Below are 18,709 nucleotides of genomic sequence, written 5' to 3' on the forward strand. Positions count from 1 at the left end.
AAATCAATCTCTAAATTAAATTTTAAATATGTCTTTTATGAGACGATCCATTTTCCTGGAGAGACAGATAAAATATCCCGACATAGTGGCGTTTTGATCTCATGTCTATATCCGTAGATATATTACTCGATCTATAGCTGTGGTGAGGCCATTACGGTTTTTGTGATAAATTTTTGTGTTTGATTTTAAGTCTACATGTGCTCATGTCTGATTTTCCTACAAGGTGTGGACTTCACTTTTCTTCCTAGCATGCGACACAATCAAGAAAACAAAACTTTGTACTTCTTACATTTGAAAGCCATGCAAAATGAAATAAACATATGTACCAAGACTAGTTAGAATAACATTTCTGTTGAGATTTTCAAATAAAAGAAAAGAAAAAAAAGAACAACATTTATGTTGAGGGAACAGTAGGAAATGCGACTACAAGATGGAGGTTGCCAATCAACCTGTGACTTTTGGTCGCCACCCCTCGATGACGTCTTCTTTCAGTGCTCGTGTTTTGACGAACGAATCCATGGAAAATATAGTCTGGTGGCATTGCAAAGAACAAAACATGGCAAGAAAATGTTATTTTACTAACGTTAATCGAGAAGCACAAGAATACCAGCTGAACCAAGAAAAAGTGAAACCATCGAAAACGGACTCTTGCTTGAACTCGTGGACAGTGGCAGAGTCGGAGGTTTCATGAAGGAAATATGAAACTAAAACTTGAAAATTTAGGGAGACGAAAATCATAATTATGTTCAAGCGTAGGAAAATTTAAAAGTGAGAGGACGACCATCCTTGTAACCCTCTGATACCTCATGGATGAGCCCACTACCTTTGGCCCATCCCTAGCCCAAAGAGAAGGCAGGCCCACCAAGGGCCCTCGCCCAAATGGAAGACAGGCCCACCAAGGGCCCAGGTATTCTCCTATAAATACCAGGTTTGAGTGTTAATTCATTCATTCAATATTGTTTTCAGCAGCACCGTTAGCTGATCCCCCCATATATCCTCAGTCACTTCACTGACTTGAGCGTCGGAGGGGCTACGCCAGGACACCCTCTTGGCCCCCTCTTAACGGTCTTTTTCTTGATTTCAGGCTCAGGGTCATCTTAAAGCCCACGTCTGAATTAGTGACGCTCGTTGGGATCGGACCCTAAATTTCCCGTGAGTATCACTTGGCGCCGTCTGTGGGAACATTTGAGTTGAGACGTAGATATGGTAGGGAAGAGAGGGAGTAGAAGAGCTACCTCAGCAACATCGCGTCCTCAGAGGGGACCTGAACAGTCTCATGCTGAGGCAAGGGAGGAACAACCCCATCAGGAGGCGAGAACAGAACAACCTCGTCAAGAGAACAGAGTCGAGCAACCCCGTCCTAATGAAAATGTGGGGAACTTGACCCTGGAGCAGTTGGGCCACTTTATCACTCGGACAGTGGATGAGGCTATGAAGAGGAACCAAGAATCTATGTTTGCTGAAGAGCAAGCCACTCGCCAAGAGCAAGAGGAAAATACTGAGGGCCACCAGAGCAGGGTTGAAGAGACACAACCCCACCAAAGTGGGGAGATTGGCGAGATGAGAGAAATGTGGAAAGAAATACAGATGTTGAGGCAGCAGTTGGGAAGCAGAGCACCGGCACCCAAGAGAGGAATTCCCTTTTCACTAGCCATTTTAGAAGAAGGACTTCCTCCAAATTTTCGACAGTCGAATGTTGGAGAGTACGATGGACATACTGACCCCGAAGAACACTTGGGGAGATTTGAGAATGCGGCCCTATTACATCAATATTCAGATGGAGTCAGATGGAGTCAGATGCAGGGTGTTTCTGGGCACGTTGGTGAGGTCTGCCCAACAATGGTTTAATACCCTGCAGCCTAACTCCATACAGTCTTTTGAGGATTTTGCTACGGCTTTCTTGCGCCGATTCGCCAGCAACAAGAGGCATCAAAAAAATTATCTGAGCCTGTTTGTGATGAAGCAGCAGGAGGCGGAAACTTTGCGAGAATTTGTCCAGCGCTTCAACAGTGCAGCGCTGGAGATACCGGCGGCTACCCCCGACATAATGATAAGTGCCTTTACACAAGGACTGAGAGGAGGGGAGTTTTCAAGTCACTGGTCAAAAAACCTCTGGAGAGATATGATGAGCTGTTATCTCGGGCGGAAAAATATGTAAATCTCGAAGATGCCCAGCCGCATAAGAGGATGGAGCAGCGACCTGGGGGAAGTAGAGTTGAGGGAGCAGAAAGAGGAAGTAGGAAGAGACATGCGGGCGAGAGAGAGGATGATAAGGCTAGGGACAAAAGACAATTCTCGTCACATGTTCCTCTAAATAGGAGTCGTGACGAGGTGATGGAGGTGAGGGAGCCCGAGGAAAGGTGGGAGAAGTCGCGAAGGGCTAAGAGCAGTGCTAGGTTGCCTTCGCGGGACAGACGAGAAGGATCTGCATCTGGGAGTCGACCGAGGTCTCTCCCGTCCCCTAGGCGTGGTCAAGGCCCTCCATGGATAAATCAGAGGGTCGGGGAGCAGAGAGATGAAGGTCGAGGTCAAGGTGTTCCTCAGGAACTCGTCGAACCGAGGAGAGGAATGAATGAGGATAACCACCCTACGAGAGGAATGATTCATATGATCTCGGGGGGTGCTACTGATGGAGACTCTGGGCGAGCTCGGAAGGCACATGGGAGAAGGTTGGAGAACTTTGAGATACCTAGGGGTGCAGACCTACCCCAGGATCATGTCATCAGTTTTGGACCGGATGACCTCCGAGGCATTGTGGCTCCTCATAACAATGCCTTGGTGGTAACGGCCACCGTTGCCAATTATGATGTGGCGAGAATATTTATTGATAATGGAAGCTCCATGAACGTCTTGTTCAAGAGCACGTTGGATCAAATGAAGATGGGAGGATTTGAGTTTGAGCCGGTATCCACCCCGTTGTATGGGTTTGCAGGACACGCCATCCCGCCTTTGGGTCAGATTGTTCTTCCCTTATCCTTGGGGACTGATCCTCGGCGGGTAATAAAGATGATAGCCTTCACTGTGGTAGATATCCCGTCAGCATATAATGGAATCATAGGGCGGCCATCCCTGAAGGATTTCAGAGCCGTAGCTTCCACTTATCATCAGAAGCTTAAGTTTCATGTGGGAAAAGGAGTTGAAGTCTTGTGTGGGGACCAAAAAGCCGCGCGTCGATGTTATGAGGGGGGTAGTGAGGGAGGAGGGGAAAAGAGCGCGTGTAGAGGTTCACATGATTAAGAGAAGAAGAAGTGATTGACTTTGTCCCAGGGAGGTATAAGAGGAGCATAAAAGTTGGAGAAAGCGCAGGGCAAGGCTTCAAAGGGACCCCGAAATGCTTACCACCTCAGAAAATATTACTCTTGAATTTATTGTTAATGTATTTCATCTTTGCATATTCCTATGTAATCAGTTGGAATTCAATAAAACCAAGTTCTTATATTAAGTTCATGGATGTTGTTGTATTGTGAGGATGAAATAAATTTTATTTTCCTGCTAAGGCATCGCCTAGCAGAGGAGCAGTGGGGAGAGAAGCAAAAATTTTATTTTCCTACTAAGGCATCGCCTAGTAGAGGAGCAGAGTTAGAGGGCGGGGAGAAATTTTATTTTCCTACTAAGGCATCGCCTAGTAGAGGAGCAGCGTGAGAAATTAAATTTTCCTGCTAAGGCATCACCTAGCAGAGAAATTAGATGGAGAGAGTGTTGAATTTTTATTTTCCTGCTAAGGTATCACCTAGCAGAGGAGTTAGCGAGTGGAGGTGTTGAATTTCTATTTTCCTGCTAAGGTATCACCTAGCAGAGGAGTTAGATGGTAGAGATGTTGAATTTTTATTTTCCTGCTAAGGCGTCACCTAGCAGAGGAGTAAGAGGGTGAGGATGTAGAATTTTTAGTTTCCTGCTAAGGCCCGGCTTAGCAGAGGAGTTAGAGGGTAAAGGGGTTGATTTTATTTTCCTGCTAAGGCCCGGCTTAGCAGAGGAGTTAGAGGGTGGAGGTGTTGAATTTCTATTTTCCTGCTAAGGTATCACCTAGCAGAGGAGTTAGAGGGTAGAGATGTTGAATTTCTACTTTCCTGCTAAGGCGTCACCTAGCAGAGAAGTAAGAGGGTGAGGATGTTAGCAGAGGAGTTAGAGGGTGGAGGGGTTGATTTTATTTTCCTGCTAAGGCCCGTCTTAGCAGAGGAGTTAGAGGGTGGAGGTGTTGATTTTATTTTCCTGCTAAGGCATCGCCTAGCAGAGGAGTTAGAGGGTGGGCGCGTTGAATTTTATTTTCCTGCTAAGGCCCGGCTTGGCAGAGGAGTTAGAGGGTGGAGGTGTTGATTTTATTTTCCTGCTAAGGCCCGGCTTGGCAGAGAAGTTAGAGGGTGGAGGTGTTGATTTTATTTCCTGCTAGGGCCCGGCCTAGCAGAGGAGTTAGAGGGTGGAGGTGTTGAATTTTTATTTTCCTGCTAAGGTATCACCTAGCAGAGAAGTTAGATGGAGGAGTTGAATTTTATTCTCCTGCTAAGGCATCGCCTAGCAGAGGAGTTAGAAGGTGGGCGCGTTGAATTTTATCTTCCTGCTATGGCGTCACTTAGCAGAGGAGTTAGAGGGTGGAGATGTTGAGTTTTTATTTTCCTGCTAAGACCCGGCTTAGCATAGGAGTTAGAGGGTGGATGTGGCGAATTGTTATTTTCCTGCTATGGCGTCGCCTAGCAGAGGAGCAGAGTGGAGGAGGAGAATTAAATTTTCCTGCTAAGGCATCGCCTAGCAGAGGTACAGAGTTTGGGAGGAAAAAAGTTTATTTGGTTAGTCGATAACGAAAGATGTTGGGGAGCAGGTCGTGGGGGTGTGGGGGCAACGCCCCCATAATTTTTTCAGAAATCAGACAATCATTCGCAAGGAGCGTGCTTGGGCGAGGGCCTGTTTGGGCGTCGGGGCGAGCTGGCGGATGAAGGGCGAGCAGGCGAGGGCGAGCTCGAACGTTGGCGATGGGCGAGCTGCAGGTGGCTTGGGCGAGCTCGGCAGGGCGAGGCTGGCATGTGAGCTTGGGCGAGCTCGGCTGGGCAGGGGCGAGCGTGGAGATGGATGGCGAGGCTGGCTTGGTGTGGAGAGGTGCGCGTAGACGGAAGGACGAGGGCTTGGGTGAGCTCGGAAGGGCGAGGCTGGCTTGTGAGCTTGGGCGAGCCTGGCTGGGCAGGGGCGAGCGTGGAGATGGATGGCGAGGCTGGCTTGGCGTGGAGAGGTGCACGTAGACGGAAGGGCGAGGGCTTGGACGAGCTCGGCTGGGCAGGGGCGAGCGTGGAGATGGATGGCGAGGAGGCAGGGGCAGCAGTTGCACTTAGCTGGGCAGGGAGGCGGCGAGGCAGGGGCGAGCGTGGCGAGGGGATGGCGAGGAGGCAAGGACGAGCGTGAGGCAGGCGGCGAGTGTGATGGCGTCGGGGCGAGCTCGGCAGGTGGATGTGTAGGACGCTCGGCAGGGGCGAGCGTGCAGCGTGGCAAGCAGCGAGCGTGATGGCGTCGGGGCGAGCTCGGCAGGTGGATGGGTCGGGCGCTCGGCAGGGGCGAGTGTGCAGCGTGGCAAGCAGCGAGAGGGAAGGCGTCTTGGCGTGCGCGGCATTGCGACTCGACGAGGGGCGAGCGTGCGGCAGTGACGAACGGCTGGAAGAAAATGCACAACTCGCACCCGATAACTCGGGGACAGAACAACTAATCGAACTTCGAACCTGCGATTCAGTTCGACTCGGGAGGGGGAGACTGGTGATACCCCATGGATGAGCCCACTACCCTTGGCCCATCCCTAGCCCAAAGAGAAGGCAGGCCCACCAAGGGCCCTCGCCCAAATGGAAGACAGGCCCACCAAGGGCCCAGGTATTCTCCTATAAATACCAAGTTTGAGTGTTAATTCATTCATTCAATATTGTTTTCAGCAGCACCCTTAGCTGCTCCCCCCATATATCCTCAGTCACTGACTTGAGCGTCGGAGGGGCTATGCCAGGACACCCTCCTGGCCCCCTCTTAACGGTCTTTTTCTTGATTTCAGGCTCAGGGTCATCTTAAAGCCCACGTCTGAACTAGTGACGCTCGTTGATATCGGACCCTAAATTTCCCGTGAGTATCACCCTCCTTTAGCTCTACTATGGGACATGAACATAAAAGTTCCCTAAATTGACCAAAATTTCATCTTGGCAACTCTTATTTCATAATGATGGTGAGCTTGGTTGAATTGCTGATACTCAATAACTATGCTTATGGCGGCATAAAGCATACCTTCATGTATGACTTGAGATATATAAGAGAATCTGGGACAGACCAATTCTTAAAGTACCCCAAGGCAATTTCAAGATGGTAAAGCTTCGGTCCAAGTGACAAGTCTGCTGCTGAAATATATTTTCCGTTGATAAAAGGGCCCTACATGTCGAAAATTAAAACGTCTGTAATGCCATGCTTAAACCTTGGATGCAATACCATGCCATAATACCAAATGTTGAAAATAACGCATGATATCAGGCATCAAACAGGATGATAAGAAAAGGATATGCTTCAGGTGCTACCGGCAGAGAGGGGTGTTTGTTTCGCCTCTAATTTTCCCTGTGAACTTTTTGTTTAACATTCCGAGAAAATTTATCCCAAGACAACTACTTCGACATTTTTAAATCCTATCACATCTACGTCAATTCATTTCAAAATTATCATTTTGATCAAAGCCCATTTCATTTGCTTCTCTTGTTTCCTTCTGTCTTCTCCTCATCTCACATTATAATTTCTGAAAACCTAACCTTTATCCCACGTCACATCACTTCTAAAACCTAAAACTATTACATTATTCTTCAAGTGGGAATTAGGTATTGATGTTAACAACTTGACACTCATATTGCTGTCAATCAATGTTCTTCTCCTAATTTCTCAATTAGCTGCCCGAGTGCCCGTACTAACAATATGGTATGACGTGATAAATCATACATATGCATACCAAAAAAAATGGGTTACTTACATTTTTTTCAATATACTCATTGAAAGCGGTCAGTTCACTAAGTAATGTCTGCTCGGTTCCATCACTGGAGTCCTTGCTCTTCAGAAAAGCAATGAATGCAGAGAAGATCTTCGAACCACTACAATAATTTGTAGAGGTATAGGAAAAGACAGTTGAATTACAACATCCATGCTATTATTATATAGCACAAGCACTGGGGAAAAAAGTAATGTTCCAGGGAAATGATACAACAAAAAATGCAGTATACGTTATCAAAAAGTCCTTATGTTAAGCTAAAACCTCTATGCATGTTGATTAAGGCTAATTACTCAGATTTGGAAGAAGTTCCAAGAGCCAAAATAAAAGGATTAGGTTTTTTTTGTCAAGTGTATGTAAATATGGAAACAACCTTTATGAAAATTAAGAACAAAAAGATGTGTCATACACTGAAGCCTTCTCAGCTGGCGTAGCCAATGATGGCTCAGGGAACTTTTCTTCGAGCGCCTGTGTAATAACATCAGAATCTGGAATCCACTGCTCGTCAATCTTTACCACTGGAACTTTGCCCTCTGGACTTATTTTTAAGAACCTTCAAAAATAGTTGAGAACATTGGTAGGAAAAGGAATTAAAAGAAGCGCTATAAAGAAACATACATGAACTCAAATACATAGCACCATGATTGTAAACTATTCGCAGTACCAATCTGGTTTATTAGCGAGATTAATCAATTTCAAATCATAAGGAAGGCTCTTTTCCTCCAATGTAAGCAAAACTCTTTGTGCAAATGGGCCTGAAACCAATGTTAAAATGACATGATATATTGAAAACAAGGGAAGTATAATTAACATGAATTTAATATTCCAGAAAGAAAGAAAGATCTCTATGCTTTCTAAATTAAATAACCACATACACAACAACACTTTTCAATAAATCACATACGAACTTTTGAATTGGTTGCAGGAATCAGGATTATTTATGGCTTCAATACAAAAAGTCTTGAGTCCATCGCTTCCCTCAACTAAGAACAATCACTTTCTCACCATGCTAAATTTCTTGTCTGGGCGTGCATGCCAGATACGGCAAAATCCGTGTCGTTGATTTTTTTAGAGTTGACCAGTCGGACACGTTGAGAACACACCGCGAACACGTCAAGGACACACCACAAACACTTTTTTTTTCCTTTTTAGATCAATGCTCTGAAGATATACATTGTACATATTTATATGTATATATATTTCTACAATATATTTATATAAATATTTATATCTCTACAATTTTAATTTTTAATAATATATAGTATCCTAGCCCGTACAATTTCTACAATATATATATATATATATATAGTATCCTAGCCCGTACTGTGTCTTATATTTTCAAAATTTGCCGTATCGCCGAATCCGTATCGTATACGATACGATAACCGTACCCGTATCCATGCAACATAGCAGAAAATTGAGCTAAAACGGGTGAGACAATTCAGGATTACATGAACTCGCACCTAATTCTTATTGTAATCACCAAAAATGGAATAGTATTAGTGGAATTTTCATTTTTATACATCAAAACGACTCTCTGAAATATTATAATTGCATCAGAATTGTTGCTACAAAGTACAAACCATGATTCCTTATCCCAAATCAAAATAACAACTCATTCACAATCCTAATTGTATCACACTGTCCCATTTAAACTTGCACAACTCACTTACAATTTTTTCCCCTGCGCAACTGAGATAGCTTAATTAATTACACTACTAATGAGTTTCAACATAGTGATTTAAGCGAAGCTAAAAAATTATCCATCTTAACACAAATTTCTCGCTAAACGCAACAATTTCAAAGCCAGTTCATAATACTGTAAAACTCGATCATCGAAAGATAATGAAACAAATCGATAATAAAATAAAAAACTTGCGAATAGCAACTTACAGTCTCCAAGCCTATTGGGAGTGGTGACTGACTCTTTGACGCAGACTTCAAGCGGGTCGGATGCTTTCGACCAAATTGTAAAGGCCCGGTTCCTGTGTCGGGTGAAGAGGATTCGGGTCGGGATACAGTAGACAGCGAGGTGATTGATGGTGGTGGACAGAGCCGCCGATGACGGCGTAATCCTCGCCGTTGACATTGCTTGCCTCTGGTCTGTGAGTCGGTGGTTCACAACAGGGGGTGTGTACTTGTGGCATGAATTTGCCCCCTAAGTCTATCTCGTGAGGCTCAACTTTGTACAGTAAAACGGGAAAATTTGGATTTGGATTGATTTAGAATTTATTTTGGGTTTGATTAGAAATTTAAAAATGTTATTTCGAAATTACTTTTTGTTTGGAAAAAAAGATTAGAATTGGAAAGTTAAAATTTTAATAATAATTTTTTTTATATAAACCTTTTTTAAAATCATATTATTTACATTATTAGAAAACCACAAAATTAAAATTAACCTTATCATATATTTTCTTATACAATTTCAACAATATATTTGTGATATACAAACTATATGAACTCTTATATAATTAATTAATTATTGATAATAAACACAAAATAAATTGTTAAAATAAAAAAAAATCAAAGATAACATCTAAATATTCAATATTAATTCTACGAAATAAATTATTTCAAAATTAAATATCCAACCAAGTCCTAATTTTATAAAGAACGAGCTCTTGTGAGACAGTGTGACAGATCTTTATTTGTGAGACTCTGTGAGACATATAATTCATGCTCAAATTTATGATAAAAAAATAATATATTTTGTCATGGATTACCCTAATAGAATATATGTCTCACAAAATTAACATGTGAAATCGTCTCACATAAGTTTTTATAAGTATGAAATAAACAATTGTTCAATCTTCACGACAATTATGAGAGTACATCTCAAAAATCAAATATGCAAAATAAAAAATAAATAAATTCATCATTGAATCCAACTAGGAATCACAACCTCATTTTTATTCTACCAAATCAATTCCTTATTAAATCCTAAGATAAATTGTCCATATTCCATGACAGCCACTAGAGGAGGTCATCATGTGGAAGTCTCAAGAAAAAATAAGTTGCAGTTAGCTTTGACATCATGAACAGGGACGGATCCAGGAATAAGAGTTGGGGTGTGCTTGAACTCAATATGATAAATTATATATTATTAAAAAAAAAGTACATTATATCGTTCAACGAAGTTGTGCCTTACGGGATTTTAAAACATAAAATTCATCAATAATAGAATTTACATCAATATGTTTAGCTAAATCTCGTTCAATATAGAGTGTCAAACAATCGGCAAGAAAGTCATCCTCTATTTTATTGCGAAGTGACGTCTTCACATGCTTCATTGCTGAAAAAGCCCGTTCAATAGTGGCAGTAGACACAGATAATGTCAAAACAAGATGAATCAATCTAGTCAACATAACATAAACACTTGACCGTCCACTCTCGGTCAATTGCTGACACAACTCAACAAGTGTAGAAACCTTTAAATTCTGCATCACATCGAGTTTATAAATGTATCAATGCATACTTCAAAACAACAATTTCTTGATCTGTGAAATCTCCAGGATAAAACTTCTTCGCAAGCTTGCAAATATCATCACTGTTAAATGAGTCAAATGAATTTTTAGGATCTAAAGCTATACTAAGAGAAAGAAGTTTCACCGATAACTCATTGAACCGAGTATTTAACTCCATCAAAATGAAATCTATTGCTGCATTAAAAACATCAAAGTGGTAATGATGTTCTATTGAATAAACCGTCGCTAATTAAAACCACCGATCCACCTTTTTTTTATTTTTTAATAATTTAGCGACGGTTTTAGCAATAACCGTCGCTAATATTTGCGACGGCTTTTGATAAAACTGTCGCCGATCCAATCGGCGACGGTTTACTAACACCGTCGCAACAGTAGCGACGGTTATCAAAAAACCGTCGCTAAATAAAAAAAATTGGGCTGGGCTACAGCCCAGTATAGCCCTAACGTAGATCCGTCTCTGATCATGAAAATGTTGATGTAATACTAGGGATCAAGATCACTACTACTTCAGATGCAATAGTCATATCTCAAGGCATTATATTGAGACAGTCTTGAAAATTTTTAATGTATATGACTAATCCCCAATAAAGAAACCTATGAACATGGGTGTCCATTCGAGTAAGAATCACGACGAACTAGTTTCCCAGTTAGAATAACTTAGAATTATTGGAACCCTTATATACATCACAAATTGTACTCAACCGGACATGACCTGTGCAATATATAAGTTGTTGGGTTCACGAGTAACCCAAATGATGTTCTTTGGAAGGCTTTGACATGCTTAAATATTTAAGACATATAAAGGTATATAGTGATGCAAAATTGATTCCTGACACTAAAGAATCTAAATCCATCACTGGCTATGTTTTTTATATTGGTAGTGGTGCAGTCTCTTGGGGGTCATCCAACAACTTTTATCGCTAGATACACAATGAAATCTAAATGTATAGCTCTAGATAAAGCTGCGGAAGAAGCATAATAGCTTCACAACTTTCTAGAGGATATTTTTTGTTGGAAAAAACAAGTGCTTGAAATAATGATACGTTATGACAGTCATTCGAATATTGCAAGGGCACATAATAATGTATATAATTGTAAATCTCGACATATTCTTCGGAGACACAATAGTATGCGATAATTGATCCCAAATGAAGTTATAACTATTGATTATGTCAAATCAAATAATAAGTTAGCAGATCCGTTTACAAAAGTCTTGAATGAAGATCAAATGTATCGTTTGTCAAGAGCAAATAAGGATAAAACCTACAAAATAAAGTTTTCATAATGATAATACAACCTTGTTGATCGGATATTTCAAAATCTTGGTTCAATGAGACAACTAAATTATGTAGATTTGAGCTAGCACTCAAGAATTATTCATTTCTTATTCTTAAGACGAAGGGTGTTGTTACTTAAAAATATATAAAGATAAATTATGTACTTTTAATGGTTCTTTTGATCGAAAATATTGAGTACGGTAGGATACTCTTAAAAGGAAGCCACTTATGTAAGTGTGAGAATAGATTGCCTCAATGAAACACTTATGATGAACCTAAATGTGTTCTATGGCCAAAACAAACACAACCGAAAAAACAAAAGGAAATGATACACAAGTTATCGTATTAGTACTGTTGTCGAATTTTACAAAAACCATCAAGAAGTTCAAAATATCTTGCTCATTGTGTGGCCTAGTAAGTCCTACAGTATTCTGCTAAGGAAGGTTCAAAGACAAAGATATATATTCGTGATGCGATAATTTTTCATGTAATCTCTTTTTTGACGTCATATGCATTTATGTATTAATTTCATTCATTTTAGGGATTGTCCTAATGTTTTAGGCTTAATGAATTATTAAGCAAAAGAAAAAGTAAGAAAACTCAAACAAAAAAACAAAGATAAAACCTGCGACTAAAAGCTTCTTGATAATTTCCCAGGCAACAGGCCCTAGCCCCCATGTGCGACCTGGATTTACCAGGGCATAGGCAACGCACCCCAGCACTGCATGAACAACTTGGATTTTCTACGAAGTGTTGTTTAGGGTTTGTTTCACCCTACTGCCTGCACGGACAGTGAACGGCCTGGATCACTCCACATGATTGATCCGAGCCCACCTCCATGTAAAAAAAAAAAAAAATTGACTCGGAAAAATCCGAGCCGTTGGATCGACCTCTGCGGACAGTGCCCGCAGGGATAAGGTCGACCGAACCGTTGTTTAGGCCTGGAAGTGTTGTTTAGCAACTGACACGAGTTTTCATGATTCAACGCAGTCAAAATAATGTCTTTCACTGTTTTTCATTAGACTTTTTGGACCAATAGACTCCCCACATGATGAAACATGTCCTTACAGAGTAACAACATTAAACAGAGGATCAAAAATCATTTTGAACATTCTTTTTTCTATTAACATTCATATTGTGTCTATACTCCTTCTTTCATAAACATAGAGAGTTTATATTATTTTGTAGTTATCGAATTTGTGATTTGTTGTGCTGTTATCACAGATAAAATTGTTATATTTTGGAAGAAGATTGTCGACTACTAAAAACGGAGAAAAATCTTCTTAAAAAAAATAATATACAACACTAACCTCAATTTACTGCCGATTATTGTCATCTTCCATCATGTACATGTTTATCAAAATACAGTTACTATTGACTTTTAGAGAGTTACTCAACAAAATTTTAAGTGAGGTAAACCACGAATTACTTGGAAATATATTAGTTTGGTCTGAAAAAAAACTCTCGAGTCTTATGTTCTAAGTTTTTCAACTCAAAAATTTAGTTCCAAGCATATTATTACAAAAATTGAAATTCAAAGAAAAATTCTTGAATTTAGTCCAATCTTGAATTTTAAGCATATAAATCATTTGAACATAATTGTCCTCTTTTTTTTTTTTTCCTTTTTATTCATTTTCCTCTTACTTTTCATGATAATATCCAACAATTAATTATAGACATTAATTTCTTATTCACTCGGTCTTAATAAACAATAAGAAAATATCTGTTTAATCAAATGTTAATTTCCAACGGATTCATTTGCCACATGTCTTTAGCCTATACGAATATCGTCGTTGCTAGATCATTCGAGAGCTAGATGAATCTAAAAATTGTTGAAAAATAATTGTAGTTTGAGGCTAATTTTAAAATGTTTACTATTTTTTGGCGAAAATTTATGTGAAACGATCTCACGGATCGTATTTTATGAGACAGTCTCACGTGTCGTATTGTGTGAGACCGATATCTTATTTAGGTCATCCATAAAAAAATATTACTTTTTATGCTAATAATATTATTTTTTATTGTGAATATCGATAAAGTTGACCCATCTCACAGATAAATATTCGTGAAACCGTCTCACAAGAGACCTACTCCTATTTTTTTTTAAATAAAAATACCGATTTGTTATGATAGAATGTCAAACCAAAAATCTCCTCATAAACTATAAACCATTGATCTCTTTGACATAGGTATCATACATACATGATACATAAAGAAAAATAATTTATTATAAATGTGAAGTATATTTATTTATTTATTTTTAATTTCGATCTACATATATTTAGGTATGTTCACATAATTTTATCTCCACAAAAAAAAGATCCAAATTGCAAAGAAAATGGATAATCCGGTAACTATACAAATCATATCCAAACCCGTTTCCCTCCTCTGCTCCTTCTCTCTGTACTGCACCTTCTTCCTCGAGAACAGTTCATAAATATCTTTCTCCCTTTTACATTCGATTCTCCTTCTCGGCCCTTCCATGGCGGCCTGTAGAATCTCCAAACTATCCTTCCCGCTGAGAGTTCTACCCTCCATGTCCTCGACCTGCATTTTCACTTCCTTCACGTGTAAGTCCCCTCCCTCTTTCCCGCCGCAGGTGACAACCACAGCGCATTGAACCAGTTCCCCGGTGGCTACGGATGCCACCGTGGCGTATCGCAGTTGTATGTCGCCGTTCGACCAGTGCATCCGGGAGTACACCGCCTTGTGGCTCGCGACGTTGACCGCCCTTTTGTTGTTGGGGTCGATCAAAATCCAGCTTACTCTCAAGTGTTCTTCCGCGAGGGACGTGCACGCGCCGTTATCGCCTTCGATTTTCAATGGCGTTGGGACCATCTCCTTCGCGTCCAGAAGCTCTAGGCTTAAAGGAAAGCTTAAAAACCAATTCGATACGGTCTCCGTTTCCAATACTTTCGAGTATATCAACTGATCGTCGCAGTAGATGTCAACGGCGGAGATTAACTCCGACGTCTCTGATAAACGGGCTTGTTTCGGATGTTGTTGGTGGGTGGTGGAGGGAAAGGAGTCAGAGTAGAACGAGCGGTGGGCCGAGGGGAAGGCGGATATGGCACGGAGGACGCGGGGGTCGGTTGTGGAGGGCCAAGTGGAGTTGCAGACGTCCCGCCATAATTGATCGTCGCTGCATAAGGCAAGGAATTGGGAGGAAGCGCAGCTGGTTGAGGCGAGAGTGGCGCCGTCGAGTCTGTTGAGGATGTGGGTTTGGATGATATCAGGGTGGATGGCCGTGATTGGGTCGCCTCCGCTTCGATCCGCGGCGGCGGAGGTGGTGGTTGAGTTTGTAGAAAAAGACATGGCTATAATCGGGATTTAGGCTGTGGACTTCGGTTGTACAAAGATTTATGAATTTTCAATGGGAATCAACGAGTTGTGTGCATATATATATAAGAAAGTTTTTGGTCAAATAGATTGAGTCAACTTTGGCTTGATATTTGTCATTTCATTTTTTTTAAAGATAAATTTAAAACACAAACTTCTGATTTTTTGACTTTTTCTAGTTTGGATTTCTTTTATTTATAGTCTTTATTTTTTTCCTAAATATTTTAGGGTATGAAGATTTTAAAAACGTAGTATATATGAAGATGATGATGAAATTGAATATCAGATGAATATGTGGATGAAGACGAATATAATAAATATAAATATAGACTGATGATAAAAAGCCATGAAGATAAATATAATAAATATAAATAAATGATATAAGATCTTATCTAAATCCGACTCATTGTCATCTCTACGATTACATATTCTTATATATTATATCTATTTTTTTGGGTGATTCAATTAAAGAAGTTTCCTCGACTGCTCATTTGATCAAGTTGTCACAAGTTTAGTCGAACGCAATGATGAGGTGGCCTATTAAAAAAATTAATAAAATCATTTTTAATTTCACATATTATGCCAAGTCGGCTAACTTTATATAATAGTTTTAAAAGTATAAACAAATCAGAAAAGAAAATAATAAGTATCAAATTCTTGACAAGAAAGTCATTTAATAAAAAATTTAAGAATATTTCAAAAAAAAAAATTGAAAATAAAAGTAAATAGAATTAGACCTAATATCTTAATTTTGAATGGCTTTAATTAACGGGGGTGGGGGATCATCCTATATTTTGAGGACATAAGAATTTTTGTGGGCAAATTGACAATTAGTAAAGTATAAAAAAAAAATAGATATATTGTAAGAATGGGTCTTATGTGAGACCGTATCACGGATCTTAATCTGTGAGACGGGTCAACCCTATCCATATTCACAATAAAAAGTAATACTCTTAGCATAAAAAATAATATTTTTTCATGGATGACCCAAATAGAGACTCGTCTCACAAAATACGACCCGTGAGACCGTCTCACACAAGTTTTTGTCTATTGTAAGATGGTCTTACCAATTTTTTTATGTGAGACAAGTCAATTCAACTAATATTCACAATAAAAAATAATGTTCTTATCATAAAAAAAATTATTTTTCATGGATAACCAAAGTAAGAGATTTGTCTCAAAAAATACGAATCGTAAGACCGTCTCATATAAGTTTTTGCCTAAAAAAAAGCAGGTAAACAAAAATTTTCTTTTTTGTTGGTTAATCTTGTATCGATGATTATTCGAAATTCGAAATTACGACAAAAAAAACAAAGAACGAGGATATATATTATATGGCAATTTTAAAGCAAATGAGAAATATTTAAAACAAGGGTTAGATATTTGAAACCTATTTACTTTGGCAAAAACTTGTGTGAGACGGTCTCACGGGTCGTATCTGTGAGAAGGATCTCTTATTTGGGTCACACATGAAAAAGTATTACTTTTTATGCTAAAAGTATTAATTTTTATGGTGAATATGGGTAGGGTTGACCCGTCTCACAGATTATAATCTGTGAGACGGTCTCACATGAGACTCACTCTTATAGACAAAAACTTGTGTGAGACGGTCTCACGGGTCATATTTTGTGAGACGAATATCTATTTGGGTCATTCATGAAAAAGTATTACATTTTATGCTACAAGTATTATTTTTTATTGTGAATATGCGTAGGGTTGACCCGTTTCACAGATAAAGATCCGTGAGACCGTCTCACAAGAGACCTAGTCTATGTTATAACACCTAGTCACAATATGTAGCGGGATATATTAATTAAACACATAAATTTTGATGAATAAAATAAGACAAATAAATCATACACAAGTATAAAAACTTGTACGATGCCTCATAACAAAATATTCATTAGAAAATTGTAATTAGTTTACAAAACCAATCTTATTGAAACTAAGGAAACTATGGTTTAGTCGATTGTGCCTCTTCGGGCACTGCCCTGATCCATTGAACATCTGCCACGTGGAAGGGCTTTACTATATTTTATTTGCAGACACAATTGACAAAAGTCCAACCATGGTTCAGTATGAGGACGGCCACTTGTATTCTGATATCGATTATTTGTACAACAAAAAAGGTTTTTCTAATTTAATTAATTTACTTTTGGCTTCCAGATCTGGTTTTTGAAAATTGGCAGCTCCCTCATTTCATCCGAAAATATTCTCTTATTTTCTCTTCTCACAAAAAACTCGATCGATCCTAGTTGCCGAAAATATTCTCTCATTGAACAAATTCCAGGTGCTATTTTTTGCAAGGTAAAGTATTGTTCTTTCAGCGAAGGCGCTAATTTTTTCAAGGTTAAAGCTTGGACTGTGTCAGAGTCCATGCTTGACCTTCAAACTATTTCCAGAGTTCGCTCAAGTTTATTTTTCGATCTCGATTCTTTTTCGTTGCAAGGAAACAACAATGTGTTGGTTGTATATTTTTTTCCATCAATTACGATTTCGTTCCTGATTTTGATTTTTTTGGTTGCAGATGCTCGACCACTAAGAGGCGTTAAATTCCTATAAATCGGATTTTTTGGTTGCAGATGCTCGAACTGTAAGAGGCTTAAAAGACACAGGTAAATTCCTATATATCATTTCGATTTTCTTGTTGTAGGTGTTAGGAGCGTGTCTGTATTAGTTTTCATCGTCATTATCAAGAGTTTCCATGCTTAAATCTATACGGTTTTATAAGGCTCATTTTGTTGGCCAAAATTTGTTGATTGAATCCTTATTAAGATTTATTATTGTTGTTGACCAAAACGTGTTATTAATAATACCTTTTTAGAGGAGTTTTTTCTATTGGCAGAAAGATGTCATAAACTCTTATTAGTCACTTTTAGTTCTGAAAAAAATCTCATTGTTAATTCTGGTCATGTAGGTGTATTCGATTGAAAAAAGAATTGAAAATGGATGACAACAACTCATTATCATTTGAAGAGTTGGAGAGAGACGATGATGAAGAAGTACTTCAAAGTCAAACTGTTCCAACAAATTTTGAGGTACAAAATGAAAACTTTGTTGTCGATGTTTTGGAAAATAAACTGCTTGTGGGTACGGCTATGAATAGTGTCGAAGATGCATATTTGTTGTATTGCCAATATGCACATGTCAAAGGCTTTAGTGTGAGAAAAGGTGATCAACGATGTTTTTCTCATACTAATGAACTTCAGTCAAAAGAATATAACTGTTCATGTGAAGGTTCAAAAGATGAAAGAAGTTCTAGTCAAAGGATTCTAGTTTATCAGAAGTTGATCACTAGAATTAATTGTAAAGCCAAATTGAAGATTACAAGGGAAAAAGGAGGTGAATGGAGGGTTAGTAGATTTGTGGAGGAGCATAACCATGAGATGTTTCCGTCTGATCAAACTCACTTGTTAAGATCGGCACGAAATATATCACATGCAAAAAAGTAAACTTTAGAAGCTGTTGCGACTTTGATTGTTGCACTCCCAAGAGCAGGTTGTCCACAAGTAATATAATTCGGTGAGTCCGAATATCGTATCCACAGGGAAGCAAAGGTAATTACAAGTCCACTATAATGTCTTTTTGTTTTTGTTTTTGTTTTTGTTTCTTTTTAATTTTAATTG

At 39.3% G+C, this 18,709-nt stretch overlaps 2 protein-coding genes and 1 long non-coding RNA gene across 3 annotated transcripts; 1 reads left to right on the forward strand and 2 right to left on the reverse strand.

Annotated features, from left to right (window-relative positions):
* Positions 1-264: 264 nt before the first annotated feature.
* Positions 265-9,182, reverse strand: LOC140834082 (probable glutathione S-transferase DHAR2, chloroplastic). Its single transcript, XM_073198710.1, has 6 exons — positions 8,876-9,182; positions 7,647-7,737; positions 7,392-7,535; positions 6,968-7,085; positions 6,244-6,384; positions 265-531 (listed from the first exon to the last, which is right to left on the reverse strand). Exons 1-6 carry the CDS (start codon positions 9,069-9,071, stop codon positions 445-447), a joined length of 777 nt encoding a protein of 258 aa, XP_073054811.1. The 5' UTR covers positions 9,072-9,182; the 3' UTR covers positions 265-444.
* Positions 9,183-13,954: 4,772 nt separating this feature from the next.
* On the reverse strand, positions 13,955-15,122 carry LOC140834084 (F-box protein At2g27310). The gene has a single exon (XM_073198711.1). It carries the CDS (start codon positions 15,057-15,059, stop codon positions 14,046-14,048), a length of 1,014 nt encoding a protein of 337 aa, XP_073054812.1. The 5' UTR covers positions 15,060-15,122; the 3' UTR covers positions 13,955-14,045.
* A 1,925-nt stretch (positions 15,123-17,047) lies between these two features.
* LOC140833425 (uncharacterized) lies at positions 17,048-18,243 on the forward strand. Its single transcript, XR_012118471.1, has 3 exons — positions 17,048-17,390; positions 17,611-17,698; positions 18,001-18,243. It is a non-coding gene; the product is annotated as an uncharacterized lncRNA (long non-coding RNA).
* The last annotated feature ends 466 nt before the right edge of the window (positions 18,244-18,709 follow it).

This window comes from Primulina eburnea, chromosome 6 (genome assembly GCF_022965805.1).
Source record: "Primulina eburnea isolate SZY01 chromosome 6, ASM2296580v1, whole genome shotgun sequence".
Lineage (NCBI taxonomy): Eukaryota > Viridiplantae > Streptophyta > Magnoliopsida > Lamiales > Gesneriaceae > Primulina > Primulina eburnea.

Excerpts from the sequence above, each read along its gene's own strand:
- LOC140834084 (XM_073198711.1), bottom strand. The coding sequence starts at position 15,059 with ATGTCTTTTTCTACAAACTCAACCACCACCTCCGCCGCCGCGGATCGA.
- LOC140834082 (XM_073198710.1), bottom strand. The coding sequence starts at position 9,071 with ATGTCAACGGCGAGGATTACGCCGTCATCGGCGGCTCTGTCCACCACC. Across the intron at positions 7,086-7,391 it reads CCAGCTGAGAAGGCTTCAGT|TGGTTCGAAGATCTTCTCTG; the intron begins GTATGACACATC and ends AAATTATTGTAG. Across the intron at positions 532-6,243 it reads ATCTCAAGTCATACATGAAG|ACTATATTTTCCATGGATTC; the intron begins GTATGCTTTATG and ends CAATGCCACCAG.